The sequence below is a fragment of the Megascapheus bottae genome, chromosome 6, assembly GCF_031878675.1.
Source record: "Megascapheus bottae isolate mThoBot1 chromosome 6, mThoBot2.hap1, whole genome shotgun sequence".
Taxonomy (NCBI): Eukaryota; Metazoa; Chordata; class Mammalia; order Rodentia; family Geomyidae; genus Megascapheus; species Megascapheus bottae.
In genome coordinates, this window is record NC_143514.1 from 70,706,855 (window position 1) to 70,732,834 (window position 25,980).

A 25,980-nucleotide genomic window follows, 5' to 3' on the forward strand; every position below is an offset into this window, starting at 1 on the left:
AGGAATTGAACCCTGGTCTTTGTGCATGCTAGGCAAGCACTCTACCACTAGGCCAAACTAGGTGAAGAGGCAGGGCTGGCCCTGCCTCTTCTTTCAGTCCTATTAGTTGGCTAGCAGGGTGCGTTGAAGTTCTTAGCTATGTGTCTTCTGGTCTGATGCCTGAGTGCTTTGTGTATGTGTGTGTGCCCATGCGCCAGTACTGGGGCCAATACTCAGGCCCTGAGTACTATTATTTTTTTTCTTGTTGGTTATGGGGCTTGAACTCTGGGCCTGGGTGTTGATCCGGAGCTCTCCAGCTCAAAGATACCACGCTACCACTTGAGCCACAATGCCACTTTTGGTTTTCTGATGGTTATTGGAGATAAGAATCTCACAGACTTTCTGGCTTTGAACCTGGATCCTTAGATCTCAGCCTCCTGAGTAGCTAGAATTATAGGTATGAGCCACTGGCACCCAGCTTTTTTTTTTTTTCTTCTAAAGTTAGTGCTGTATCATCTGAATTACAGCTTCACCTCTGGCTTTTCTTTCCTTTCCTTTCCCCCCCTTCCCCCCCCCGCCCCCGCTGGTTAGTTGGAGATAAGTTTCATAGATTTTCCTGCTGGGGATGAGAAATGACTTTGAACTGTCGTCATCTTTATATCATAGCCTCCCCAGTAGCTAGGATTACAGGCGTGAGCCACCTGAGCTTGACTGACCGAGTGCTTTGTGTGATCACAGTGACATTGAGAGCTCAGAGTGCGCCTGTCTGACATTGATTTGACATTCATTTATTACCTAACATCATCACCCTCCAGTTGACCAGCATTGTAGCCCATTTTATAGATATGATTGGCTCAAGGTCAAGCAGCTAGGCTGAGCTAGGACTGTTACTATGTAGCTTCTAGGATGTCAGGGGAAAGCTCTCAAATTGTTGGCTTTTTTGCTTTTGTAGTTCTGCTGACAGAACCACCTCTTGGGATGGCAGCGAACATGGTGAGGAGGAACAAGAAGAAGCAAGTGTCAAGCCATCTGACCTGGAGAAAAAAATAAAAATTAAAACATTGAAAGAGGAGCTGGGAATGTGGCTTAGTGGTCGAGTGCTCGCCTAGCATGCATGAAGCCCTGGGTTTGATTCCTCAGTACCACATACACAGAAAAAGCCAGAAATGGTGCTGTGGCTCAAATGGTAGAGTGCTAGCCTTGAGCAAAAACAAAGCTCAGAGACAGTGCCCAGGCCCTGAGTTCAAGCTCCAAGACTAGCAAAAAAAAAAAAAAGAAAAGAAAGAAAGAAAAAGGAAGCAGAGGAAAAGAAGAAGAAAAGAAGAGGAGGAAGATGACAATGACAACAATGACTGAACTCTGGATATAGTGGTGGGGACCAGTCACTGATTATGATGTGCTCACAACCATGGCAAAGTTAAGAATCAGTGTTGACCCTCCTTTAGGAAGTCAGAGTGTCAGAGCTGAGGGCTTCTACCTGTGACGGTGAGCTAGAAGACGTGTGTTAGTCCCTCCCTCCTTCCTGATCTCTCATTCTGTTCTGGGTTGAAAAATACTAGATCATAGATGGCAGTCTATCTCAATGTGCTTAGCTCAGAAAAAAAAAACAACAACAAAACCTAGGCATTAGCAATTCATGCTTGTAATCCTCTACTCAGGAAGCTGAGGATTGGGGTTTGAAGCTTTCCTTTCCCCAGGAAGAAAAGGCCATGAGACTCTTATCTCCACTAACTATGAGAACACTGGAAGTGGCACTGTGGTTCACAGTGGTAGAGTGCTAGCCTTGAGTGAAAAAGCTGAGACACAGTACCCAGACCCTAAGCTCAAGCCCTATAACCATATTTCTATCTCTATCTCTGTCTATGTGCAAATCTTTTGCAAGCCCAGCACCCAAGAGCTACACTAGCAGAGGAGCTGATACACAGCTTGGCCGGGGTGGGGAACATCCAGTCATTCGGTATAGGATAGGACAGACTCATAATGCTTCTCTCAACTCCCATCTGCCTGTGCTGACAATGTTATGTGGCCCGTGTTAGAACTATGCAGATGGCTCTTGGCTGCAAAGAGCTTCCGCAGCTCTGGTTAAGGCAGGCAGGTAAGGAAGGCTTCCCACAGCTTGTGGAACTACCTCTTCCCAACTCTTTCTTGGTCTTTATTCAAGTACTCTGCCATTCCCTTGTGACTGCTTGGTGAGGGGGTATGGGGGCGGCTTGGAGGACTCAGTTCTAGAGCACAGGCTCAATGTGCGAAGACCCCAGGGGTACCCCTCACTTCCATCTTGAGGGCCCCCAGCCTCAGAACCTGTCCAAGCCTAAGCATCACGTTTCTCACTGTTCCGCCTGTGGCCTGAGCCTAAGAGGATGTCTGCAGAGCACAGGAGTCTTGTGATGCTTCTCCCATGATGACATCAGCTTCTTCTTTATGCTATTAAGATTTTCAGCCAAGCTAGAAGCTTCTGAAAAAACTTCAGGAATAGTGGGCCATCTTGTCTGTGACACTGGAAGAGTACTACTACCACCTCTTAGGACCCTGCAGAAGCCCGGGATTTCCCTCTGCCTTGCTTCACCCTCAGGGTACGCAGCCTGGGTAAGGGTGCCAGGCAGCTCCCCTCCCCTGGCACCACCCTCTCTGGAATTGGTTACACCTCCCTGGCTGAATGCTTCTCATGAGCTTCCTCTTGAAAAGGCTTTTAGAGCTTTTTAGAGTAAGTGGAAGTATGGCTCAACTTGGGGAGCGCCAGCTATGAGCAAAAGCCAAGAAAGAACACGGGACCAGAAAAAAGACTTGGAGAAAAGGCTGGCGAGTCTCACCAAAGGCACAACACCTACAGGGCTCCAAAGGAGAGAAGGATGGAGACCCAGACTCCTGCTCCCTGTTACAGTGCTCAACACTAGCAGAGACCCCAATCTCAGCCCCCACCTTCCAGAAACCCTCAGCCTGGCAGGGAAAGAATCTGGAGGCAGAGAATTCCACTCCAGACGGCTGTGCCACATGCCTCATCTGAGGTACCAACGTCAGGCGCAGAAGTAGAAAGGGGTGCTGCCTAGATCGTTACATCTTACTGAGATTCTTTTATCTTAACAAATGCCCAAGGATGGCAATGCATCTAGGCCACAAGCTACACTCTGATTTGAAGGGCACAGATGTCTAGTTTCTCTGTTATTTATCAGCCAAAGGTTTAGAAACCAAAGACAGAACCAAATAGTAACCACTTGTCATTCTGTGAGTGTCAGGAAAGGGTCCTTAGTGGAGTGTTTGGGAAAAGTGGCATCCTTTTCAGTAGCCAGGGTCTACATCTCCCTTGGGTTCCCAAAGTATTTGGAGCCCAGGGGAATAAACAAGCTAAATCTCCACCCTGGGTAATCTTGCTGTTTACAAAGGAGGTGAGTCAGATTAAGCAGTAAAAGGACAAGTTGGCTCAAGTCCTCACATCTTTATGGTACACATCTACACAGAGAGGTATGAATAGGCCACAGGCTGTATCATCAGCAAGCATCCACACCTTCTGTGTCACTCTGGAGCCACTCAATTCACGACCTTCTCGGAAGGACCAGAATCCATTGGCTTTTCAGATTGAGTCCTCCTTCCTTTCTGTCACTCCCATTTGAAAGCTGCCACTTGTCCCACTGCTCTTGGCAAGGGCCTCAAAGATGAATAAGGTGTAGGCTGCAAATGAGAGCATTAACTTCTGTCACCCAGGAAGACCTCCGGGGAAAGAAAAGCCTAAGGTTCGTGAGGTGATTTGCAAGGAGTGTTTGGGGTAAGCAGAGCTATTCTGGTTGAAGACCTTGAAGACAAAAGTCAGTTCAAGATCCCCTCATTAAATGGATTTATAAACCAGGTGCAGCAGCTTACACCTGTAGTCCTAGCTACTCAGGAGGCTGAGATTTGAGAATCCTGGTTCAAAGTCAGCCCAGATAGGGAGTCTATAAGCTCTTACCTCCAATTTACCACCAAAAATTTGGAATTAGGACTGTGGCTTAAGTGATCAAGCACCAGACTTGAGCAAAATAGCTTAGGGATAGCACCAAGGCTATGAGTTCAAGCCGCACTACCAACACCACAAGATGGCATTTGTAATACATCATGGGGGGAAGAAGAAAAGGAATAAAAGCTAGGGTCTAGTGATCTATGCCTATCATCCTAGTTACTTGGGAAGCTGAAAACAGCAGGATCATGATTGGAGGCCAGCCTGGGCAGAAAAGTTTCAAAGACCTTTCTCAACCCATAGCTAGTGTTACATGCTTATCATCCCAAACTGTTTGGAGGCTGAGATTGGGAGGGTGGTGGTATCAAGCCAGCCTGGGCAGAAAAAACCCATGAAATTCCATCTTCATATAAGAGAAACTGGATGTGGTGGCACACACCTGTGATCCAAGCAACAACTGGATATCTAAGACAAAAGTTGACCAAAGCTGTGGCACGTGCCTGGATGGGAGTAGGACTCTATCCTAAAAATAACCAGTGAAAAACAGGGCTGGAGGCATGGCTCAGCAGTAGCCAGTTGGCAAATGCATAGCTGTGAGTTCAAACCTCAGTACTGCCACTTTTTTTCTTTTAATACTGAGACTACATAGCTGTGAGTTCAAACCTCAGTACTGCCACTTTTTTTCTTTTAATACTGAGACTACCAGACCTCTTTTTTTTTTCTTAATTTATTTTTTTTGGTCTGTCATGGGACTTGATCTCAGTACTGTGTTGAACTTTTTTTTGCTCAAGGAGAGTGTTCTACCAGTTTTTTTTTTTTTTTTTTTTTTTTTTTTTGCCAGTTCTGGGGCTTGAACTCAGGACCTGAGCACTGTCCCTAGACTTTCTCAAGGCTAGAGCTCTACCACTTGAGCAACAGCACCACTTTGAGCTACAGCTCTACTTCCAGTTTCCTGGTAGTTAATTGGAGATAAGTCTTAAGGACTTTCCGGCCTGGACTGGGTTTGAACCAGAATCCTCAAATCTCAGCCTCTTGAGTAGCTAGGATTACAGGCACCCAGCTTAGACCTTGTCTTTAACCCTTCTCTCCCTCGCTTCCTGCCTGCCTTCCTTCCTTGCTTTCTTTAGTTCTGTTTCCTTTTCTCCCTAGTTCTCCCTTCCTTCCTCCCTTCCTCCTCCCCCCCTCTCCTGGGGCTTGAACTCAGGGCCTTGGTGCTGTCCCTGAACTTTGTAACTGTTTGCTCAAGGCTAGCATTCTAGCACTTGAGCTATAGCTCTCCTTTAGTCTTTTAGTGGTGGAAATACATCTCATGGACTTTCCTGCCTAGCAGCCTTCTCCAGTGCTGGCAAATTAACCATTTTATATGTATAATTCAGTACAGTTAAGTTTAGTCACTGTTCACCCAATCTCTTGAAATTTTTCCATCTGGGCTGAGAAAATGGCTTAGTGGTAGAATGCTTGCCTAGCATGCGTGAAGCCCTGTGTTCAGTTCCTCAGTACCACATACACAGAAAGTGGTGGTGGGCTCAAGTGGTAGACTGCTAGTCTTGAACAACCTGCAGCCCGGGGGGTAATGCCCAGACCCTGAGTTCAAGCTCCGGGACTGGCAAAAAAAGAAAGTTTTTCATCCTGTAAAACTGAACTTTCCAGAACATGTGCGACACATTTTATCTTCCCTTCAATACCAATGGTCATCATGTGCCAAGGGCTGGCTGGTGCCATGCTCATTTAATCCTCACAGTAAGCCCTGCAGTCAGAGCCAGGGGTGGCGTCTGATTTTCCAGCTCAAGGTCTAGTACAGAATTAGACTCAATAATGGGGACTCTTAGGCTATCTTTCACTCAGCTAGACAATTCTGAGGTTTATCATACATTTTTTTTTTTTTTTTTTTTTTTTTGCCAGTGCTGGGGCATGAACTTAGGGCCTGGGCACTGTCTTTGGGTTTTCTCAAGGCTAGCGCTCTGCCACTTGAGCAGCACCACTTTCTGTTTTGTTTTTTTTTTCTGTGTATGTGGTACCAAGGAATGGAACCCAAGGCTTCCTGCATGCTACGCAAGCTCCTACCACTAAACCATGTTCCCAGCAACTTACATTTTAAAAGTAAGAGTCTGGTTTTTTGTTTGTTTTTGAAAATGTTCTTTGGAATAAACCAATAGTTCTGCATTAGGTCAGACTTCTAGGTTCTCTGCCTTCCCCTGCAGAGTCCATCTGTTCACTGTAGGCCAGTCCCCAGGCTGGCTACCTTGTGTCTGATCGCTAGAGTTGCTGAGCTATAGTGGAAAGCAGAGACAAACAGGGGCCATGAGACACTGTCTTTGCCCTGTGTCCTCCACCCTGCTGGTTCTCTAGCACCCCCTATCCTTCCACCATTATCAGTCCAACCACAAGCTTTGACCTTTCACGCCTCTGTGCCTTTGCACATGCTGTTCTGGAAGACTGGAATGCCTTCCCTCCCACTTCCCTTCGTCATCTCTTCTCTGAAGCCTCCTCACTGGCCCCCTTCTGTGTATAGATTAGCTCACCTCCTATGTGCACTTGTAGCAAATCCTGTCTCCCCTGAACCCAGCTCCTGGCAGGTCCAGGACAAACCCAGTGAGAAATGGACGATGACAAAGGGGAAGATGTATATTTTTTTTCTTGTTATTTTTTATTCTGTGTACGTGTGTGTGTGTGTGTGTGTGTGTGTGTGTGTGTGTGTGTGTGTGACAGTCCTGGAGCTTGAACTCAGGCCCTGGATGCTATCCCTGAACTACTTTTTTTTTTTTTGACAGTTCTGGGGCTTGAACTCAGGGCCTGAGCACTGTCCTTGGGCTTTCTCAAGGCTAGAGCTCTACCACTTGAGCCACAGCACCATTTCTGACTTTTTTTTTCCTATGTATGTGGTACTGAGGAATTGAACCCAGGTCTTCCTGCATGCTAGGCAAGCACTCTACCACTAGGCCAAACTCCTGGCCACCTGAACTTCTTTTTTGTTCAAAGCTAGCACTGTACCACTTGAGCCACAGCTCTACTTCCTGATTTTGGGGGGGGAAGGGGAGTAGCTTATTGGAGCTAAGAGTCTCATGGACTTTTCTGCCCTGACTGCCTTTGAACGGTGATCTTCAGATCTCAAATCTCCTGAGTACCTAGGATTATAGGTATGTGCCACGGGTGCCCAGCTTGGAAACAAATGGGTTGCTCACAAGATAATTATAAGATTAAAATATAATTTATAATGGTGTATAGGTGCAGAATGATCTAGTTGTAGGGCAAAGGTTTAGGATATACAAGGAAGCTCTGCTCAAATAGGAATAGCTCTGACAGAATATAATACCTCATCTGTGGAATTAAAAACCCTCATCTGGAGATGTCAAAAACCTGAGCTGTTCTCCGGGTCCCTTTCCTCAGTGTCAGACTGTACTGCCTTTGCACACAGTAGGTGCTCATCATCTGCTAAATGAATGAGCAGGTTTTCTGAGACCTTATTGCAAACCCACGTCCTGGAATATTGAAGCTCTGAACAATAGGGCAGGAAGCCACCACCTTCTCAATGACCCTAACCCTGAGTCCAACACACAGCAGCAACAGGAAGCCCCTCAGCCGCTGTCTTTCCTCTCCCCTCTTCCCCACTCCTCCAGGGGCTCCAATTGCAATCAGAATTTCCAACTGCTTGCAGCCTCTAACTCCACCCTCCACAGCGTCGCAGGTGAAGAGAGGAGAAAGCAATTACTCAGGAGGAGGCCAGCAGTGGAACTCCACACCAAAGTCTTTCAACCCCCAAGCAGTCCTAAGGAATGAAAGGAACCTTGAGAAGACAATGAAGGGCTTAAAGCACTGGAGCAACAGGAGAACAAAAAAGGCTTCAGAAAGTTGACAAAGCAATTTGCCAGAGAAAGCTTGAAAATCTATTTTCTTTTTTTTTTTTTTTTGCCAGTCCTGGGCTTGAGCTCAGGGCCTGAGCACTGTCTTTGGACTTTCTCAAGGCTAGAGCTCTACCACTTGAGCCTCAGCACCCCTTCCGGCTTTTATCTATGTATGTGGTACCGAGGAATCGAACCCAGGTCTTCATGCATGATAGGCAAGCACTTTAACCACTAGGCCAAACTCCCGGCCCTTGAAAATCTATTTTCAAGTGGCCTGCTGGGCCCATTCTGGCCCACAACTCAAGTCCAGCTAGAGACTTGCAATCACTTACAGCCGGTCTGTAACAATCCCATCAACCTTGTTTCTAGGAGACTGTGATTCACCCCTGACCCAGAGTGTGATGCCTCAGCTAGCTAGTCTCTGGCAATCTCAAATACCTCTGTTCTACTCGGCTCAACACACCGGTTCACTGGAACCCACCAAACTGGCTGAACTTCCAGTTCTTTCTGCGTTTGTAGCAGAAACAATGTTAAGGACAAAGTCACCTCCAGATCCTCACAGCAACTGAGTCAGTGTCTTTTCCCAGGTTTTCAGGGCCATTGAATATGCCATGGGTCTCTCTGGTCCCTGCGACAATCAGTGGTGAGATTCATTATAAGTAAGAGCTATCATTTGAGTGCTCACTCCTTGTGAAGTGCTTTAAGTCATCTTACATAGTCATTATAACATCCTTAGGTACAACAATCCTCATTTTACAGAAAAAAGAAAGGGGTCTAGAGAGACTATCTGAAGGAAAGTCATGCCTGGATTCCACCCTAGGTTTGCCTGATCTTGATGATCCCATCCTTCCTAAGAGGAATTGTGTTTCTTGGGAATCCCACAGGATTCGAACTAATATAATGCCGAGATCCATTTTAGATGGGCAAGATGGTACTTTTGTGGCATCTACAAAATTCCTAAGCCCACATTGAGTGGGATTGGAAGATGCCGTATTATGACTGGGTAGGGCTGTAGGACTTCTTTCCAGCCACTTGAATAATTTAACCATAAATAGCTAGGCACTGAGAACAGAACACTCACTAATAAAATCATGGCCGGGAGTCACATTAGGAAAAAAAAAAATCAAGTCTTTCAATGGGTGGATGTATCTGCAAAACAAAAGAAAAACCCCTTTCCCAGCCTGGGCAGAGAAGCCTCCTGTACAGCTAGAGACAACAGGCTTCCGGGCATGTAGCCAAGGTTCTGGGGATATTTATAACTTGGAGAGGGTGGGAGTCCCTAATAAGCTGCTATATTCTTCCATCACTTCCCTCTCCAAGGCTACTGCAAGCTTGGAGCTCTCTTCCCCACGCACAATGCCTGCACTGCCTTAGCGCTCGACTTCCATTATCCAATTCCCTCCCCAGCCTGGCTGGGGAAGGCGCAGCCTGCATGTCCTTCTCTTCCTACTCAGTTCAGTTCAGCAGCTGCTGCTGTGTCTTGACCAGCTGCTGGGACCTCGGGCATCTGTCTAGGAGCCCGTAATTTCTCTGAGCTGGCGGACGAGTAAGTCTTTGGGATCAGACTACAATCACTTCTGAGCTTTGCTCGCAAAATCTAGGCTCGAAATCTACCTGCAGATCGGCGATCTCTGAAATCTGCCCGTGATCCCTACCATCTTTCTGAAAAACCGGCGGTCTGCGGCTTTGGGGTCTTGGAAACGGCGATCTCGTGGATCTTTTGCAGGCTGGAAGGTAACGCTGCTCGTCGTTTATTCGGGTTCTCGGCTGGAGACGGGCTCCTAACACCCCGCAGGCCCCACGGCTTCTGGCCCTCCCAGACCCAGGGTTTCTTCCTTTGCCGGAGGCCCCCAGCAATTCTTTCTGCAGACCGGTTTCGGGATGCTGGTTTCTAAGCAGTCTAATCCCTCCTCCGCTCCTGATTTTCCTTAATTTTCGCTTCTCAGCCCTCTCTCTGGGGACGGGATGCCCTCTTTAGAACGAAGCCCTTACAGGGTTAACAGGGACCAAACACGGGCATCCGAAGCCGGGCCGATGGCGCAAGGCCTCCTGGGAGTTGTAGTCTGCGGAGCAAATGCCGTAGGCGCTGCTGGGAGGTGTAGTGTGGTGGGCGGAGCCCAAAGTTCCAGCGCGGCCTCCAAAATCTTCCCGCCCCCTCCCGCCCCAGGAGTGGGCGGCCACCGCTTTCCTCTCTGGCCTGGGCTGTCAAGTGAGGGCGAGTCCCTGAAGAGCTCCTAGCACAGGCCAGAACTTAAAAGTTCGACATCGCGGACGTTAAGAACGGACTCAAGAGACAGTTTTAGGGATGTGAGGAGATGCTGGACAACTTCCTTCGCTTAGTCAAGCTGTGGTCTCTAAGAAGGGGGAGAGATACTCTGCTCTGGCTAGGAGTATGTGCTTCTTCTGCACCCTTTTGTTCTTTTCCCTCCTCAGCTCTTGGCCTCTGACTGGCCTTTGTACGCCAGACTAGAACTCCAACTCCCGGCAGGCCACGGGGCAGGCGCCGGCTTAGTAAGAGGTTCTCAGCCACGCTGTAGAAGGCGGGCTGAGTATACGGCACCTGATTGGTGGACTGTTTTGTAGTTTCCCTCGCTGATTGGCTGAAACATCTGCCGGAAAGGACTCTGGCCTTAGATGGAAGAGCGGCAGCGCTCTGTGGGCTGGGCTGTGGAGCCTCCTCCCTGAGATAGCATCGGTCTGACCCGGGGCCCGGGAGGGGACCCGGTCAGCGTGCTGTCCTAGTCAATTCTGGCACTGCCACTACCCTTTTGTAGCGGTGACACAGAGGGCGGGTCACACGGGGGGAGGTTAAGGAGGAGAGAGTGGCCCGGCCCTGCTCCGGGGCCTTCCTCGCTAGCCTGGCCCCTGGAACTCCAGCCCTGGGGAGTGGGCAGGGCCTGTCTTCCGAGCCTCACGCCCTGCCTCTCCCCTCCTTCAGCTTTGATTGCTGCTGGCTGCTTTTCTTACTCTCTCATCCCGGAGGCCAAGCCTTGTGCCCGAGATGGCAGCCACCCTGCTCATGGCTGGATCCCAGGTAAGCCGAGGGGGGTTGCCCAAACCTCTATATGGAAAATTGGATCGCTTCGGTATTAGGCAGAATACCCAGGGCTTATGAAGTAAGCATATATTGAACACCTGCGGCATGCCTTTAAAAATACTGGGGAGATAAAAGATGAACAAGTCGGGCGGTACCCGCCTGCTCACAATCTGTAGGGAGGAAATCATATCCGGTTAAGGGGCACAGCGAGACTAGTGCTGTATTTGCTGAAGCAACCAAGTGCGGAGATGTGGGAAGCTAGAAGTGGGAGTGATTAATTCCATCTGGGGTAGCTGGGAAGGAATGGAGTGGAGCCGGGAAGTGGGAGAGATCTCCCGAACAACAGTTGGCATTGGAGCTGGCTCATAAAAAAAATAGTACAATTTCTCTAGTCTGAGAAAGATATTCAAAGAAGAGAAGCCTTGTTATATAAAGGTATGAAACAATGTGCTAGAATCCCTCTGGAAAAGCATGGTGGGAAGATAAAATTCTCTCCTTGTGGAGGGATCTGGCCAATGGGCTCAGAGCAGTCTGCTCATGATCACTCTCCCCCCTTATTTATCCTTTATTTCTTCTACAGATCACTTAATGCTTTTACTTGCTCAAAATTTCTAATCATGTCTCTTAATTTCAAGAAGAAAAACTGGCACTAACTTCTTAGATAGGGAGTAGTGAAGAAGCATTGTGTGATTTCAGGCACCTGTGACATTTGAAGACATGGCCATGTATCTAACTCGGGAAGAATGGAGACCTCTGGACCCCACCCAAAGGGATCTTTACCGAGATGTTATGCAGGAAAATTATGGAAATGTTGTCTCATTAGGTAAGTAAGGATTCTACCTTTCTTTATCTCCCCCCTCCCATTTTTGTAACTATCAGAATGACTTGGCCCTTCCAACACATCCTCCTTGTAAGGTTTTTAAAAGCACTTAATTGAAGTGGGGCTATGGCTCAAAGGGCAGGGCAGTAGCCTTGAGCTGAAGAGCTCAGGGACAGCACCCAGGCCTAGAGTTCAAGCCCCATGACAAAAAAAGAAAAAGAAAAAGAAAAAAGAGGCACTTAATTGGATACTGGCTTGAGTTGGAGGCTTAAGCAAATATGAATGTGGGACCATCCAGCTCATATTGTCTAAAAAGAAAAGAATGCTCGAAGCATGGCTCAAGTAATAGAACAGTAGCCACGAAAATAAGTCTAGTGCCCTAGCACTGCCAAAATAAAAAACAGGAAAATTCTACACATTTTAGAAACATTCAGATTTCTTGTGCACTGAGTCATTTGCTATTCTACAGCCTGTTTGTACAGATCCTGACCAAACAGGTCTGACATAATGGCGCTTGCCAGGATATAAATGCCCCTGTAAATGGTGCTTTTTCTCTGGGGCATGAGAAGGTGAGGGTTCTGACCTAGGTTCATGGGAAGAATGGGAGAAGAAGCCACTCTCTTTTGTATGTGGTTTGGCTTCAGAGCCCCAGCATTACATCAGGTTCTTTGTCTCTGTAGGTTCTTGTTGAGAAATGTTTTGAGTTGATCATAGATCACAAATGTATTAACTGTTGTTCCATAAGGTTCCTGAAATAGTGAGATCACAAATTCTGTCAGAGAAGGCAGCTCATTCTTTCCCCGGTGGTCTGCAAATGTGTTCTCTCTTAACTGTCCCTTGGTCTGGATGCAATTAGAAATACATATATGTTTTGGTATTCTTGTTTAGCAGTGTTGGCATCTGAACTCAAGTCCTCACACTTGCTAAGAGCAGGCACTTTACCACTTAATCCACCTCTAGAGTCTGTTTATGCTTGAGCCTGCCTGGACTGTTAGCGCTGTATTTACATTTCTTGTGTAGCCGAATAATATGAATGCACTTTTTTTGTGTGTGCCAGTTCTGGGGCTTGAACTCAGGATGCAGTCTCTGAGCATATTGCTCAAGTCTTGTTAGTGGTCACCTGAGCCACAGCTCCATTTTTGACTCTTTGGAAGTTTATTGGAGATAAAAGTCTTATGGCTTTCCTTCCCTGGGCTTGCTTCAGACCCTCTTTGTCAGCTTCTTGAGTTGCTAGGATTATAAACATGAGCCACTAGTACCTGCCTTGTGCCCAGCTCTTACTGGTAAGACGGGATACTATGACCTTTTTGTTCAGTGTGGCTTAAAACCATTATCCTATTGATCTCTGCCTCCTGCACAACACAAGGATTACAGGGGTGAGCCACTGTACCCAGGAACAATCTATTTATTTTAAGTACTTATTTATTTTTTGCCAGAGCTAGAGCTTGAACTCAGGGCCTAGACACTGTCTTTGAGCTTCTTTTACTCAAGGCTAGCACTCTGCCACTTGAACCACAGCACCATTTCACAGCACCATTTCTGGCTTTTTCTCTGTATGTGGTACCAAGGAATCAAACCCAGGGCTTTGTGCATGCTAGGCAAGCACTCTACCACTAGGCCACACTCCTGGCCCAGATATTTATTTTTTTGATTGCGGGGTTTGAACTTAGGGCCTGGGCACTTTCCCTGAGCAAAAAGAGTTCAGGGACAGCACTTTGAACCATAGTGCTGCTTCCAGTTTTTTGGTGGTTAATTGGAGATAAGAGTCTCTTTGACTTCCTTGCCTAGGCTATCGTTTTTGTTTGTTGTTTTTGTTGTTGCTTTTTGCCAGTCCTGGGGACTGAACTCAGGGCCTGAGCACTGTCTTTGGCTTTCCTCAAGGCTAGAGCTCTACCACTTGAGCCACAGCACCACTTCTGGCTTTTCTCTGTATATGGTACCAAGGAATCGAACCTGGGTCTTTGGGCATGCTAGGCAGGCACTCTACCACTAAGCTAAACTCCTGGCCCCTGCCTGGGCTATCTTCGAATAGTGATCCTCAGATCTCAGCCTCTTCAGTATCTAGGATTACAGGCATGAGCCACTGGCACCTGGCAACAACCTATTATTGAGCAGAGCACTGAGCAGTCTTTTGGCTAACTTTGCCTCTTGTTAGGATTTAACAGAATTTATCAAGTGTGTATCATTCATGTAATAACTCTGTTTATATTGTTGTAGTATTGGAGCCTCAGAGTATGCTATCTTCTACCTGAATAATACCCCAACTCTTTTAGCTTTTTATTTATTTGTTCATTCATTCATTCATTCATTCATTCATTTCTGTGCTGGTACTGGGGCTTGACCTCTGGACCTGGGTACTGTCCCTGAGTTTTTGTGCTCAAAGCTGGTGCCCTCCCACTTTTTCACTTGAGCTACAGCTCCGCTTCTAGCTTTTTGTGATAAGAGGAAATAAGAATCTCATGAACTTATTTTCCTAGGGTGCCTTCAAACCATGATCCTCAGATTTCAGCCTCGTAAGTATCTAGGATTACTGGCGTGAGCACCTGGTTCAGCTTTTTCTTTTTCTTTTTTTTTTTTGCGGGGGGTGTCAGTTGTGGGGCTTGAACTCTGGCCTAGATGCTATTCCTGAGCTCTTCAGCTCAAGGCTGCCCGCTCTGCCCCCTCTTCCCCTTGAGCCATAGCGCTACTTCTGGTTTTCTGGTGGCTAATTGGAAATAAGAGTTTCATGGACCTTAGTTACCTGGGTTGGCTTTGAACCACTATCCTCAGATCTCAGCCTCCTGAGTAGCTAGGATTACAGGCATGAGCCACCATGCCCAGCTACCTGGCTCAATTTTGCAAACTATTTTTTTTTTTGCCAGTTGTGGAGCTTGAACTCATGGCCTGAGCACTGTCCTTGGACTTTCTCAGGGATAGAGCTCTACTGCTTGAGCCACAGCGCCACTCCTGGCTTTTTTCCCTGTATGTGGTACTGAGGAATCTAACCTGGGTGTTTGTGCATGTTAGGCAAGCACAGTACCACTAGGCCAAACTCTCAGCCCTGAAAACTAATTTTTTAATGTCAGAAAAGGGACTTGAACTCAGGTACTCATGTATCTGGCTTGAGCTTTTTCTACTCAAGGTAGCATGCTCTACCACTTGAGCCACATTTTCATTTCCATCCTGGTTCAATTTTGTAGAATTAATTTTTATCTGTCCACTGGTGGCTCAGCATGTAATCCTAGCTATTCAGAAGGCTAAGATCTGAGAATCACAGTTTAAAGTCAACCTAGGCAAGAAAGTCTGTGAGACTCAGCCGCGGTGACTCATGCCTGTAATCCTAGCTATTCAGGAGGCTGAGATCTGAGGATCAAGGTTCAAAGCCAATGGGCATTAAAGACTATGAGACTCTTATCTTCAGTTAATTGCTAGAAAATGGGAAGTGGGGCTATGGCTCCAGGGGTAGGGTGGTAGCCTTGAGTTGAAGAGCTCAGGTACAGTGCCCAGGCCTAGAGTTCAAGCCCCATGACCCACAGAAAAAAGAAAAAGAAAAGAAGAAGAAAAGAAAAAAAGAAAAGGAGAGTCTGGAAGACTAACTACCAAAAAAACCAGAAATAGAGCTATAGTTAGAGTGTCCTAACTTTATGCACAAAAACTTGGAGATAGCACCTAGACCCTGATTTCATGTCTTAAGAACAGCACCAAAATAAATAAATACATATGTAAATAAATACATAAAATAAATTGAGAGAAGGAGTAGGGTCTGGAGGGATGGAGAATGGAAAGGGGTGACAGTGATCAAGATTCATCGTAGAAGCTAGGTGCTGGTGACTTACACCCGTAATCCTAGCCACTTAGGATGCTAAAACTGGAAGGATCATAGTTTGAAGCCAGTCCAGGCAGAAAAGTCTGAGACTCTAGCTAACTAGCAAAATTCTGGGCTAGAGGTGTGAATCAAGTAGTGGAGTATAAGCCATAAGTAAGAGCATGAGGCCCTGAGTCTAAACCCTACTACCAAGATACACACACACATACACACACACGAAGAGGTATTAACTTGGGAATGGAAGTGTGGCTCAATTGGTAGTGTGCTTCCCCCTAGCATGAAGTTTGGAGCTCAGAACACCATTACTGCTGGGCACTAATGGCTCATGCCTATAATCCTTTCTACCCTGGAGGCGGAGATCTGAGGATTGTGGTTTGAAGCCAGCCAAGGGCAGGAAAGTCTGTGAGAGTTATCTCTAATCACAGAAAAAGTGGGAAGTGGTGCTTTGGCTACCCTTGAGCAAAATGGAACTCAGTGACTGGCCCAGGCCCCGTGTCCAGCCCCAGGACTGGAAAAACAAACAAAACACCATTACTGGGCTGGGAGTTTGGCCAAGTGGTAAGAATGCTTGTCTAGCATGCACAGAGACCCAGGTTCGAGTCCTTTGTACCACATACATAGAAAAAAAAACTGGAAGTGGTGCTGTGGCTCAAGTAGTAGAGCACTAAGCTTTGAGAAAGCCCAAGGACAGTGCTCAGGCCCTGAGTTCAAGCCCCATGACTGGCAAAAAACAAAACAAACAAATACCATTTTCACTACCACCAAAAAAAGAAACATTAACTTAGATAGATTTTTGTAGTCTTGCCAAAGAAGCATTTATTAAAAGGGTAGAAGTATGAGCAAACTAATTTCTTCCTCAAATAGACTTGGGAAAGGTTAAAGAATGTTTACAAAGCTTCTTTACCTTAGTAGTCCTTGGAACCTTTAATCTATGAGGTGTTGTGGATTTCTAATGATAGGATATGAACCATTTATCAAACTAATTTGTCTCAGAGCTCTTTTCTCTGAATGTACCTGCTTAACCTCTTTCTGAAGCATACTCTAAGAAACTGAACTGAAAAATATAGTGTCTGATAGAAAGTTTCTTATAGACAATAGTTGTATATTTTAGCTTCCATTTCCAAACTATATACACAAGATGCTTGATACAATGTCTAGAATGGCCTGAGCCCCGAAGCACAGCTCAGTGATAGAATGCCTAAGTGGCATTCATAAGGTCCTGGGTTCCATCCCCAGCACAAGGAAAAAAAGAAAGAAAAAACATCTGGGCCAAACTTTGTTTGCTTTCTCCTACCTTCCCTCATCTATTATTATTAAAAGATGACTAGAGGGGCTTGGAGTTGACCTAGTAGTAGAGTGCCTGCCTAGCATGCACAAAGACCTGGGTTCGATTCCTCGGTACCACATAGATAGAAAAAGCCAGAATTGGTGCTGTGGCTCTAGTGGTAAAGCTCTGGCCTTGAGAAAGCCCAAGGACAGTGCTCAGATCCTGAGCTCAAGCCCCAGGACTAGCCAAAAAAAAAAAAAAAAAGATGACTGGAAACTCTAGCAAGTTAATTTTCGCAGTGACTTAATTTTCACAGTGACTTTTTCTGTCCATGGAGGCATGATATAAGATAACTAAAAATTCATTTTTAATTCTGTGCTAACTTAGTATGTTCTTTTTGTGTGTGTATGTATGTGTGTCAGACCTGGGTCTTGAACTCAGGGCCTAAGTATTGTCCCTGAGCTTCTTTTGTTCAAGACTAGTATTCTACCATTTGAGCTACAGCTTCATGTCTGGCTTTTTTGGTTGTTAATTTGAGATAAGAGTCTCATAGACTTTCCTGTTCATGCTGGCTTCAAACCATGATCCCTGGATCTCAGCCTTCTGAGTAGCTAGGATACAGATATGCGTCACCAGTGTGTAGCTATTTTTATTAATTGTGAGATTATCTTTAAGTTGTTGTACAAGGGTGTCAGTTCAATATGTGACTTGGAGTACAGTGTAACTTGATCAGTGTCTTCCCCTACATCACCCTCCCCATCGATTCTAGCCCCACCCATCCTCTCAAATTACCTATTTTCATTTTCACATTAAGTATATTGAATACTATGGCCATATTCTCCCATCCTTCATTTTTTTTCAGACCGAGAGTTTAAACTCAGGACCTAACATTTGATATTTAAAGGGCTCCTGTTCTATCACTTAAGCTATGTCTCCAGCCCTTCAATTGCTCATTATTCTATTGAACTTTTCTGCGCAGGCTGGCCTCAAAACCAGTTCTCTTGATCTCAGATCTCCTGAGTAGTTAGGATTACAGATGTGAGCCACCATTGCCTGGCTATCCTATACATTCTTAGTAAATATTACGTAATGATATGAAGGCTTAACAAGGCTTTTTTTTTTTTGGGGGGGGGGGTCATGGGACTTGAACTTGGCTTGGCCTGGGCGCTGTTCCCTGAGCTCTTCAAGTCAAGCCTACTGTCCTACCCTTGAGTCAAGCCCCACTTGCCATTTTCTACTGGTTAATTGGAAATAAATCTCAGGTCCTTTTTGTGTCCAGGCTGGCTTTGAAACTTGATTCTCAGTTCTCAGCCTCCTGAGTAGCTAGGATTACAGGTGTGAACCACTGTGCCCAACTGTTTTTTTTTTGCTTTTGTAGCTGTTGTAGGGCTTGAACTCAGGACCTGAGTGCTGTTCCTGAGCTCTTTTGCCGAAGGCTAGCCCTCTACCACTTTTTCTTTTGGAGGAGGGGTCTTGGGGCTTCAACTTGGCCTGGGCACTGTCTCTGAGCTCTTCAGCGCAAGGCTACTGCCCTATGCCTGGGACTGGGTGTTGGGAGCCAGAGTGGAATCAAACTGTACCTTGATTTGCATCAGACAATGGCTTTATTGTCTTTTTTTTTTTTTTTTGCCAGTCCTGGGCTTGAGCTCAGGGCCTGAGCACTGTCCTTGGACTTTCTCAAGGCTAGAGCTCTACCACTTGAGCCTCAGCACCCCTTCCGGCTTTTATCTATGTATGTGGTACCAAGGAATCGAACCCGGGTCTTCATGCATGATAGGCAAGCACTTTAACCACTAGGCCAAACTCCCGGCCCGGCTTTATTGTCTTATTGTTTTCTGGCCTTATTCTGTTTAAATGACCTGAGATTTACCATATGAATGTAACACCTGGAAGTTCCCTGGGTCTCAAGAAGGGAAGAAGCTGGAGTGGAAAATAAACGGGGCAGTCTTTACATGGACTGCAGATATCCCCGACCTGGTGTGTCTGTCTCTCTTCTATTTTTTCCTAGTCCTTGCCCCCTATTTCAGGAACCCCAATCTGCGAACCCTGGTTTGCTGCCGGCTAGCCCCGGCAACTGGGCATTGTCCCTGAGTTCTTTAGCTCCAGGCTACCACCTGTACCCTTCAGCCAAGCCCCACTTTCCATTTTCTAGAGGTTAATTGGAGGTAAGAGTCTCTGGTCAGCCGGGCTGACTTTGAACCTTGATCTTCAGATCTCAGCCTCCTAAGTAGCTGGGATTACATGCGTGAGCTACCACGTCCGGCTTCCTCTACTACTTTGGGCCACAACTCCACTCCAGTTTTCTGGTGGTTAATTGGAATCTCAGACTTTCTTGTCCAGGCTGAGTTTGGACTATAATCTTCAGATCTTCAGATCTCAACCTCCTGAGCAGCTAGGATTATAGGTGTGAGCCACCAGTGCCTGGCTAACAAGTTGAAAAAATATGCATACAACATAAAAATTCTATAATCTTAAGAGATCTAATTTAGAATATCTTTTTTGTTTGTTTCTGGTTGTTTTATTTTTTACTTTTTTTTTTTTTGGCTAGTCCTGAGCTTGAGCTCAGGGCCTGAGCACTGTCCTTGGACTTTCTCAAGGCTAGAGCTCTACCACTTGAGCCTCAGCACCACTCCGGCTTTTTGCTATGTATGTGGTACCGAAGAATTGAACCTGGGTTTTTGTGCATGCTAGGCAAGCACTCTACCACTAGGCCAAACTCCCGGCCCACTTTTTTTTTTTGGGGGGGGGGCTTGACAGTCGTGGGGTTTGAATTTACTGTCTGGGTGCTGTCTTTAAGCTCTTTTCCTTAAGGCTAGCACTCTTACCACTTTGAGCCACAGCTCTACTTCCTGTTTTCTGGTGGTTAATTGGAGATAAAAGTCTCACAGACCTTCTATTTTTCCTTTTTTAAACATTTATTTATTTATTTTTATATTTTGCCAGTCCTGAGGCTTGAACTCAGGGCCTGAGAACTGTCCTTGGGCTTTCCTCAGGGCTAGTGCTCTACCACGTAAGCCACAGCACCTCTTCTGGCTTTTTTCTATGTATGTGGTAGCAAGGAGTCGAACTTGAGTCTTCGTGCATGCTAGGGAAACACTCTACGAGTAGGCCAAACTCCCGGTCCTTTTTTTTTTTTTTGCCAGTCCTGGGGCTTGAACTCAGGGCCTAACCACTGTCCTTGAGCTTTCCTCAAGTCTAGTGCTCTACCACTTGAGCCATAGCACCACTTCCAGCATTTTTTCTATGTACATGGTACTGAGAAATCGAACCCAGGTCTTCATGCATGTTAGGCAAGCACTCTACCACTAGACCAAACTCCTAGCCCAGAGCATGACCTTTTAGCAGACATACCCAAGTTTGAATCTTGACTCAGCCATTTTCCTGCTGTAACCTTGGACATGTCTTTTTTTTTTTTTTTTTTTTTTTTTAACCAGTCCTGGGCTTGGGCTCAGGTCTTGAGCACGGTCCTTGGACTTTCTCAAGGGTAGCATTCTACCACTTGAGCCTCAGCACCACTTCCAGCTTTTTGCTATGTATGTGGGGTACCAAGGAATTGAGCCCGGGTCTTCGTGCATGCTAGGCAAGCACTCTACCACTAGGCCAAACTCCCGGCCCCTGGACATGTCATTTTACTTGCTTAGGTCTTGGTCTCGTCATTCATAATAAAAGTCGTAATATTGCTTGACTCCCAGGTTGACTGTGGTCATGAATGAAATAAATTATGTAGTTCTTGGCTCTATCCTCTGCTCTACAAAGGAAACAAAAGCAAAAATCTTAATGTAGTGCCACTCACAGTCAATAATTTGTGTATTCATTAGTTTCATTTATTTTTCCCCTTGCAGATTTTGAGATCAGGAGTGAGAATGAAGTGAACCAAAAGCAAGAGATTAGTGAAGAGGTAGAATTTGGAACCACATCTGATGAAAGACCTGTTGGGAGTGGGGAGGAAAATCCTGAAGCTGACGAGGCCTTTGACAGTGGCAACAGATCAGACAGACAGTGGGGAGACCTGACAGCGGAAGAGTGGGTAAGCTATCCTCTCCAACAAGTCACTGATCTGCTTGTCCACAAAGAAGTGCATCCAGATATCCAATATCACATATGTTCTCACTGTGGAAAGGCCTTCAGTCAGATCTCAGACCTCAATCGACACCAGAAAACTCACTCGGGAGACAGACCCTATAAATGTTATGAATGTGGGAAAGGCTTCAGCCGTAGCTCTCACCTCATTCAGCATCAGAGAACACACACCGGGGAGAGGCCCTATGACTGCAATGAGTGTGGGAAAAGCTTCGGGAGGAGCTCTCACCTCATTCAGCATCAGACAATCCATACAGGTGAGAAACCTCACAAGTGTAACGAATGTGGGAAAAGTTTCTGCCGGTTGTCTCACCTCATTCAGCACCAAAGGACCCACAGTGGGGAGAAACCCTATGAGTGTGAAGAGTGTGGGAAAAGCTTCAGCCGGAGCTCTCACCTAGCTCAGCATCAGAGGACCCACACGGGTGAGAAGCCCTATGAGTGTAACGAGTGTGGACGAGGGTTCAGTGAGAGATCTGATCTTATCAAACACTACCGAGTACACACGGGTGAGAGGCCCTACAAATGTGATGAGTGTGGGAAGAACTTTAGCCAGAACTCGGACCTTGTCCGGCATCGCAGGGCCCACACTGGGGAAAAGCCATACCACTGTAACGAATGTGGAGAGAACTTCAGTCGTATCTCCCACTTGGTTCAGCACCAGAGGACCCACACAGGAGAGAAGCCATATGAATGCAACGCTTGTGGGAAAAGCTTCAGTCGAAGCTCTCATCTGATCACACACCAGAAAATCCACACCGGGGAGAAACCCTACGAATGTAATGAGTGTTGGCGGAGCTTTGGTGAAAGGTCAGATCTAATTAAGCACCAGAGAACACACACGGGAGAGAAACCATATGAGTGTGTGCAGTGTGGGAAAGGGTTTACCCAAAGTTCCAACCTTATCACACACCAAAGGGTTCACACCGGAGAGAAGCCTTATGAGTGTACTGAGTGTGAGAAGAGTTTCAGCCGGAGCTCAGCACTTATTAAACATAAGAGAATTCATACTGACTAAGTTCTGTCATTGTGACTCAAAACAACAACAACAAAAAAGATTCATTTGAAGATACAATTCTATTTGATATTTGATATCAGTCAATTCCCTTAAGGTGGAATTTCATTTCAACCTACTGACTTTCTTGGTTGTGGGCCACAATTGAAATATCAAAGAAGATAACCCCTTAAAAATTCTGACCCACAGCATGGGGAAAATAGTGGGTTTTATTCACTCAATGTTAACGGATTGTTTCCTCAATAAAATCAGCCACCCTTCAGCCCTCCCACCCCCCCCACCGCCATAGCTAGAAACATGAAAACAGATGCTCCTAAATCTTAGGACTGCAGATGGAGTAAATCCTTAAGTTATTCATCCCATCTTTGGCCCTCAACGCCCCCCCCGCCCCCCGCAAATTCCCCTAAAACCCTCTGCAAGGGGAATGAATATGAGACTGTAGCAGGGTGGTCACATCTGCTCTGGCAAAAGCAAGCAGATTTGGCCGGAGTTGCCACATATATTCACATGCTATAGTAGATGAGCATACATGCCTTCCCTTCACAGTGCTTATTGCTTGATTTGATCATGCATTTCTTTTTCTTTAGCTCAGGATTCTGCACAAGGAAGGCAATAATCATAACTTTTCTCCTTCTCTTTATTTCTCATTGATTTGGGTAAAGTTTGTATCTTTGTGAGAGCTTACAGAAGATATAATATCAAAAGCAAAATGAGACACAGGTTTGAGGACCAAAGGCCTGTTGGTGGTGGTGAATGACTTTAGCAAGAGACGCCCACTATTGATATTGCTGTCAATCAGGTTTGTTGATTTTCTTTGAGAATCACTGAAGGGAATATTGTAGGATAATATTTACAAGGAAAGATAGGACCATATTCCATAGGGAATGAAAGGAGAAAGTGAAATTGACTGCTTCAGTGAAGGGAGCACAGGTCCCTTCCCAAGAAAAGTGGGTCATTTGTTTGTCCCTTTCCCTCTCATCCTTTAATATCAGTTCTCCCTGTACTGTTAACTAGGGTTGGACAGGGCCATGTCCATGTTTATATTAGCTTGCATAAGGGCATGTGTATGTACAGTGAAATGTGGTGGTTTTTTTTAATAACTGAATTTATAAGAATTAGCATGTTCTTGGGTTTGTGGATCATGTGACAGAACTACAGATACAACTCCAATGTGAGAAATGTTCTTTTTTCATTTGTTATGGAAAAAATATTTAAAACACTAGTGCTTGAGTGTGCACTCTCCTGTAAGGTTTGTCTTTGTACAGAACTAAGCACTTGTATGTATTGTGAAAGAATGACAGGAAAAATAGATCAACTGCCCTCTTCTCAGATGGAAATTACTTTCTATGGTGATGAGATACTCTTTGGTCTAGTTAGATGAATGAGTAAGCCTAGGTAGAAATGCATTCTCATCCTCCCAGTTACAGATAGACATGCTTAAGAGTTGACCCACTGTAGCCAAGAGTTCTTCACTCAGCCCAAGTAGAAATTAAATATCCTAAGCTGAGCAACTGTTGTCTCATGCCTCTAATCTTAGCTATTCAGGAGGCTGAGATCTAAGGATCACAGTTCCAAACCAGCCCAGGCAGGAAAGTCTATGAGACTGTTACCTCCAATTAATCTCCAGAAAGAAGGAGTAGAGCTATAACTCAAGTGGTTGAGTGCTAGCCTTGATCGAGAATGCTGAGCAAAAGCATGAGGCCCTGAGTTCAAGCCCCAGTACTGACACACACACACTCACTATATGTATATAGATTTATACATATCTATGTATATATACACATACTACATGTATACATACACATTCTACATGTGTATATATACATGTATTTGTGTGTATATATGTATATATGTATACATGTATACACATATAGTGTGTGTGTATGTATGTATATAAATAAAATCTCCATCCCAAAGACTGATGCTTAGTCATGCCTATGGGTATGGTAAGCAGTTGGTGCTGCTCAGGTGCTAGGATTGGAGTAAGCAATATATTTTATTTTGAAAGTGCCCCAGTGTGTTTCTGCTGTGCTTTATCACGAACATTGTAAGTTTTAAAGCCATAGCTTGTGACCTGGTATTAAAGGAGCAAGAGATTCATTACAGTGAGTTGTGACTCATAGCTGGGTCAGGCTAAAGCTCACAAATGTCACATCCTCAAAAGTAACAAAAGGAAAAACCACTGGGGATGGGGTGTCTTTAAGTGGCCACTCTTATTTAAATACAAACTTGGGGCAGGAAGCATGGTTTTCTTTTTGTTTTTGTTCTATACATAATCTAAGGTATTCTTATTTTAATTGTTGGGTGACTTGTATGTACTAGTAACTAAATTCAAATGTCTTCTGTATCCTTGTTGCTGACCAGTCTAGTGGATTTCTGTGTTCTGTTGATTGTATTACTTTGGGAGTGGCTGTAGAGGATACCCTCCTTGTGACCTGTTTTCCTCCCTTGCTCTTCTTGTTCCATCTCAACCTTCCTAGGAAGGTTACGCGGGTGCTTCTGTTGCTGCTTTTGGCTTCTTAAAGGTCATGGGCCCAAGAAAAGGCTGTGAGTGTCTGGCCATCTCTCCATACCTGAACACTCCAGCTGGAGGAGGAGAAAGGTGAGGGCCACACCTGCTGTCTCCTCTCTTTCTGCCACTTGCTGCTCATTTGCTATGCAGAACTTTGCATAGAAGTCATGCATTAGAAACCTGTTGCTAAAGCTTTTTGCATGCCTTCTGTCCTTGGACCTCTCCCTCCCCTCTTCTGCACATACCTGAACACTCTGTGCCTGTCCCCTGTGGCTGAAGAGAGAATGAATGAACAGTAAGTGTTAGAGCAGTTTTTCCTTAGATTGGTCACTGTTATCCTAGTGTCTTTCTACATCTGTATTATCCTAATTATAGTCTATAATTAAAGTATAATTAAAATAAAAACAGCTGACATTTTTTAGTAATCCAATACTGATTCATAGAGGGCTTTTCACCTAATTCTTAAAATTGGGCATAGGTATGTTTACATTGATATGCAGGGGTTGTACAAGTACTTGGCAAGTGTTACTGTGGGAACTGGGGTGTACTGTGTTTTGAGCCCTTTGGATATTGCCATATCTTTTTTTGAGGGTGCGGGGAGGATGTCATTTGTAGGGCTTGAACTCAGGGCCTGGGGTTCTGTTCCTGAGCTCTTTGCTCACAGCTAGTGCTCTACCACTTTGATCCATAGCTCCATTTCCAGTTTTTGAGGGGTTACTTGGAGATAAAGTTTCACAGTAACCTTTCTGCCAGGGCTGGCTTCAAACTTCAATCCTCAGACCTCTGCCTCCTGAATAGCTAGGATTACAGGCATGAGCCATCTGCGCTAGCTTCATGAGACTCTATCTTCCAATTAACCACTGTAAAGCTGGAAGTAATGCTGAAGCTCAAGTGATAGAATGCTGGACTTGAGCTAAAGCTGAGAGACAGCACCTAGGCCCTGAGTTCAAGCCTTAGGAGTGGCACTAAAAACAAGGGCTAAGATGTGGAGATCATGGATCCTTAGACCCCTAGAGGTTTGAGCCATGTCTTCAGCCCCATGTTTAGCATCTGTGTGTATGTGTGTGTCCCCCCCCCCCCCCGTACTGGTTCTTGAACTCAGGGCCAGAGTGCTGTCCCTCAGCTCCCCCAACCTTAAGACTGAAGCTCTGCCATTTGAACCACACCTCCACTTCCTGCTTTTTGATGATTAATTGGAAATAAAGAGTCTCAGGGTTTCTTGCCTGGGTTGGCTTTGAACCTTAATACTCATATCTTGACCTTCTGTGTAGCTGAATTACAAAGACAGTATCAGGTGAAAAGTGCAAATATGGAGATTCTGCCTGCTGCTTGGGGTGTTTTCAATGGACCAATTCTACTGTAGAGCAGCTCCAAAGCCTCCCCCTAAGGATATTGATAGGCTAATGCTCTGAGATGTTACTGTTAGGTGAAGCAAAACTTCTTTCCTGTGAACTTTTCCTCTGGGATGCTGGGTTGCCTGGCTAGCTTGGGGTTGTGGTTTCTAAGATATTGGGCCCCTAGGGAATGCCCCTGATCTGATAGAGCCCCTGGGGTTTCAGAAGCCACTGTTAAGAAGTCAGGCAGAAGAGTTCCAAAGCTCTAGAGAAATGGCCCCTAGGAGTCTTCATTACTTTTTCACCCCTATTCCCCCCCTCAAAAAAACAAAAAACAAAAACTAAATCCAGTACCTCCCAC

The 25,980-nt window shown here is 45.6% G+C and overlaps 2 protein-coding genes across 4 annotated transcripts in view; both read left to right on the top strand.

Moving 5' to 3' along the window:
• Tcea3 (transcription elongation factor A3) overlaps positions 1–1,978 on the top strand; it is a 29,188-nt gene extending 27,210 nt beyond the window's left edge. For both annotated transcript variants that reach the window (XM_090335585.1, XM_090335586.1), the window contains one exon: positions 932–1,978. In XM_090335585.1, the coding sequence (XP_090191711.1) occupies positions 932–940 (9 nt within the window). In that variant the 3' untranslated portion in view covers positions 941–1,978. The remainder of the gene's footprint in view (positions 1–931) is intronic.
• A 7,301-nt stretch (positions 1,979–9,279) lies between these two features.
• Znf436 (zinc finger protein 436) lies at positions 9,280–23,584 on the top strand. 2 transcript variants are annotated; one of them, XM_090335583.1, is made up of 4 exons: positions 9,280–9,483; positions 10,688–10,783; positions 11,483–11,609; positions 20,521–23,584. In XM_090335583.1, exons 2-4 carry the CDS (start codon positions 10,751–10,753, stop codon positions 21,774–21,776), a joined length of 1,416 nt encoding a protein of 471 aa, XP_090191709.1. In that variant the 5' UTR covers positions 9,280–9,483; positions 10,688–10,750; the 3' UTR covers positions 21,777–23,584. The 2 variants fall into 2 exon arrangements, with proteins under 2 accessions (XP_090191709.1, XP_090191710.1); XM_090335584.1 differs by lacking the exon at positions 9,280–9,483 and adding an exon at positions 9,918–10,139.
• Positions 23,585–25,980: the final 2,396 nt, after the last annotated feature.

Coding starts and splice junctions, on each gene's coding strand:
- Znf436 (XM_090335583.1), top strand. CDS start 10,751: ATGGCAGCCACCCTGCTCATGGCTGGATCCCAG. Junction 10,784..11,482: donor TGCTCATGGCTGGATCCCAG/GTAAGCCGAGGG, acceptor GTGTGATTTCAG/GCACCTGTGACATTTGAAGA. Junction 11,610..20,520: donor TGGAAATGTTGTCTCATTAG/GTAAGTAAGGAT, acceptor TTCCCCTTGCAG/ATTTTGAGATCAGGAGTGAG.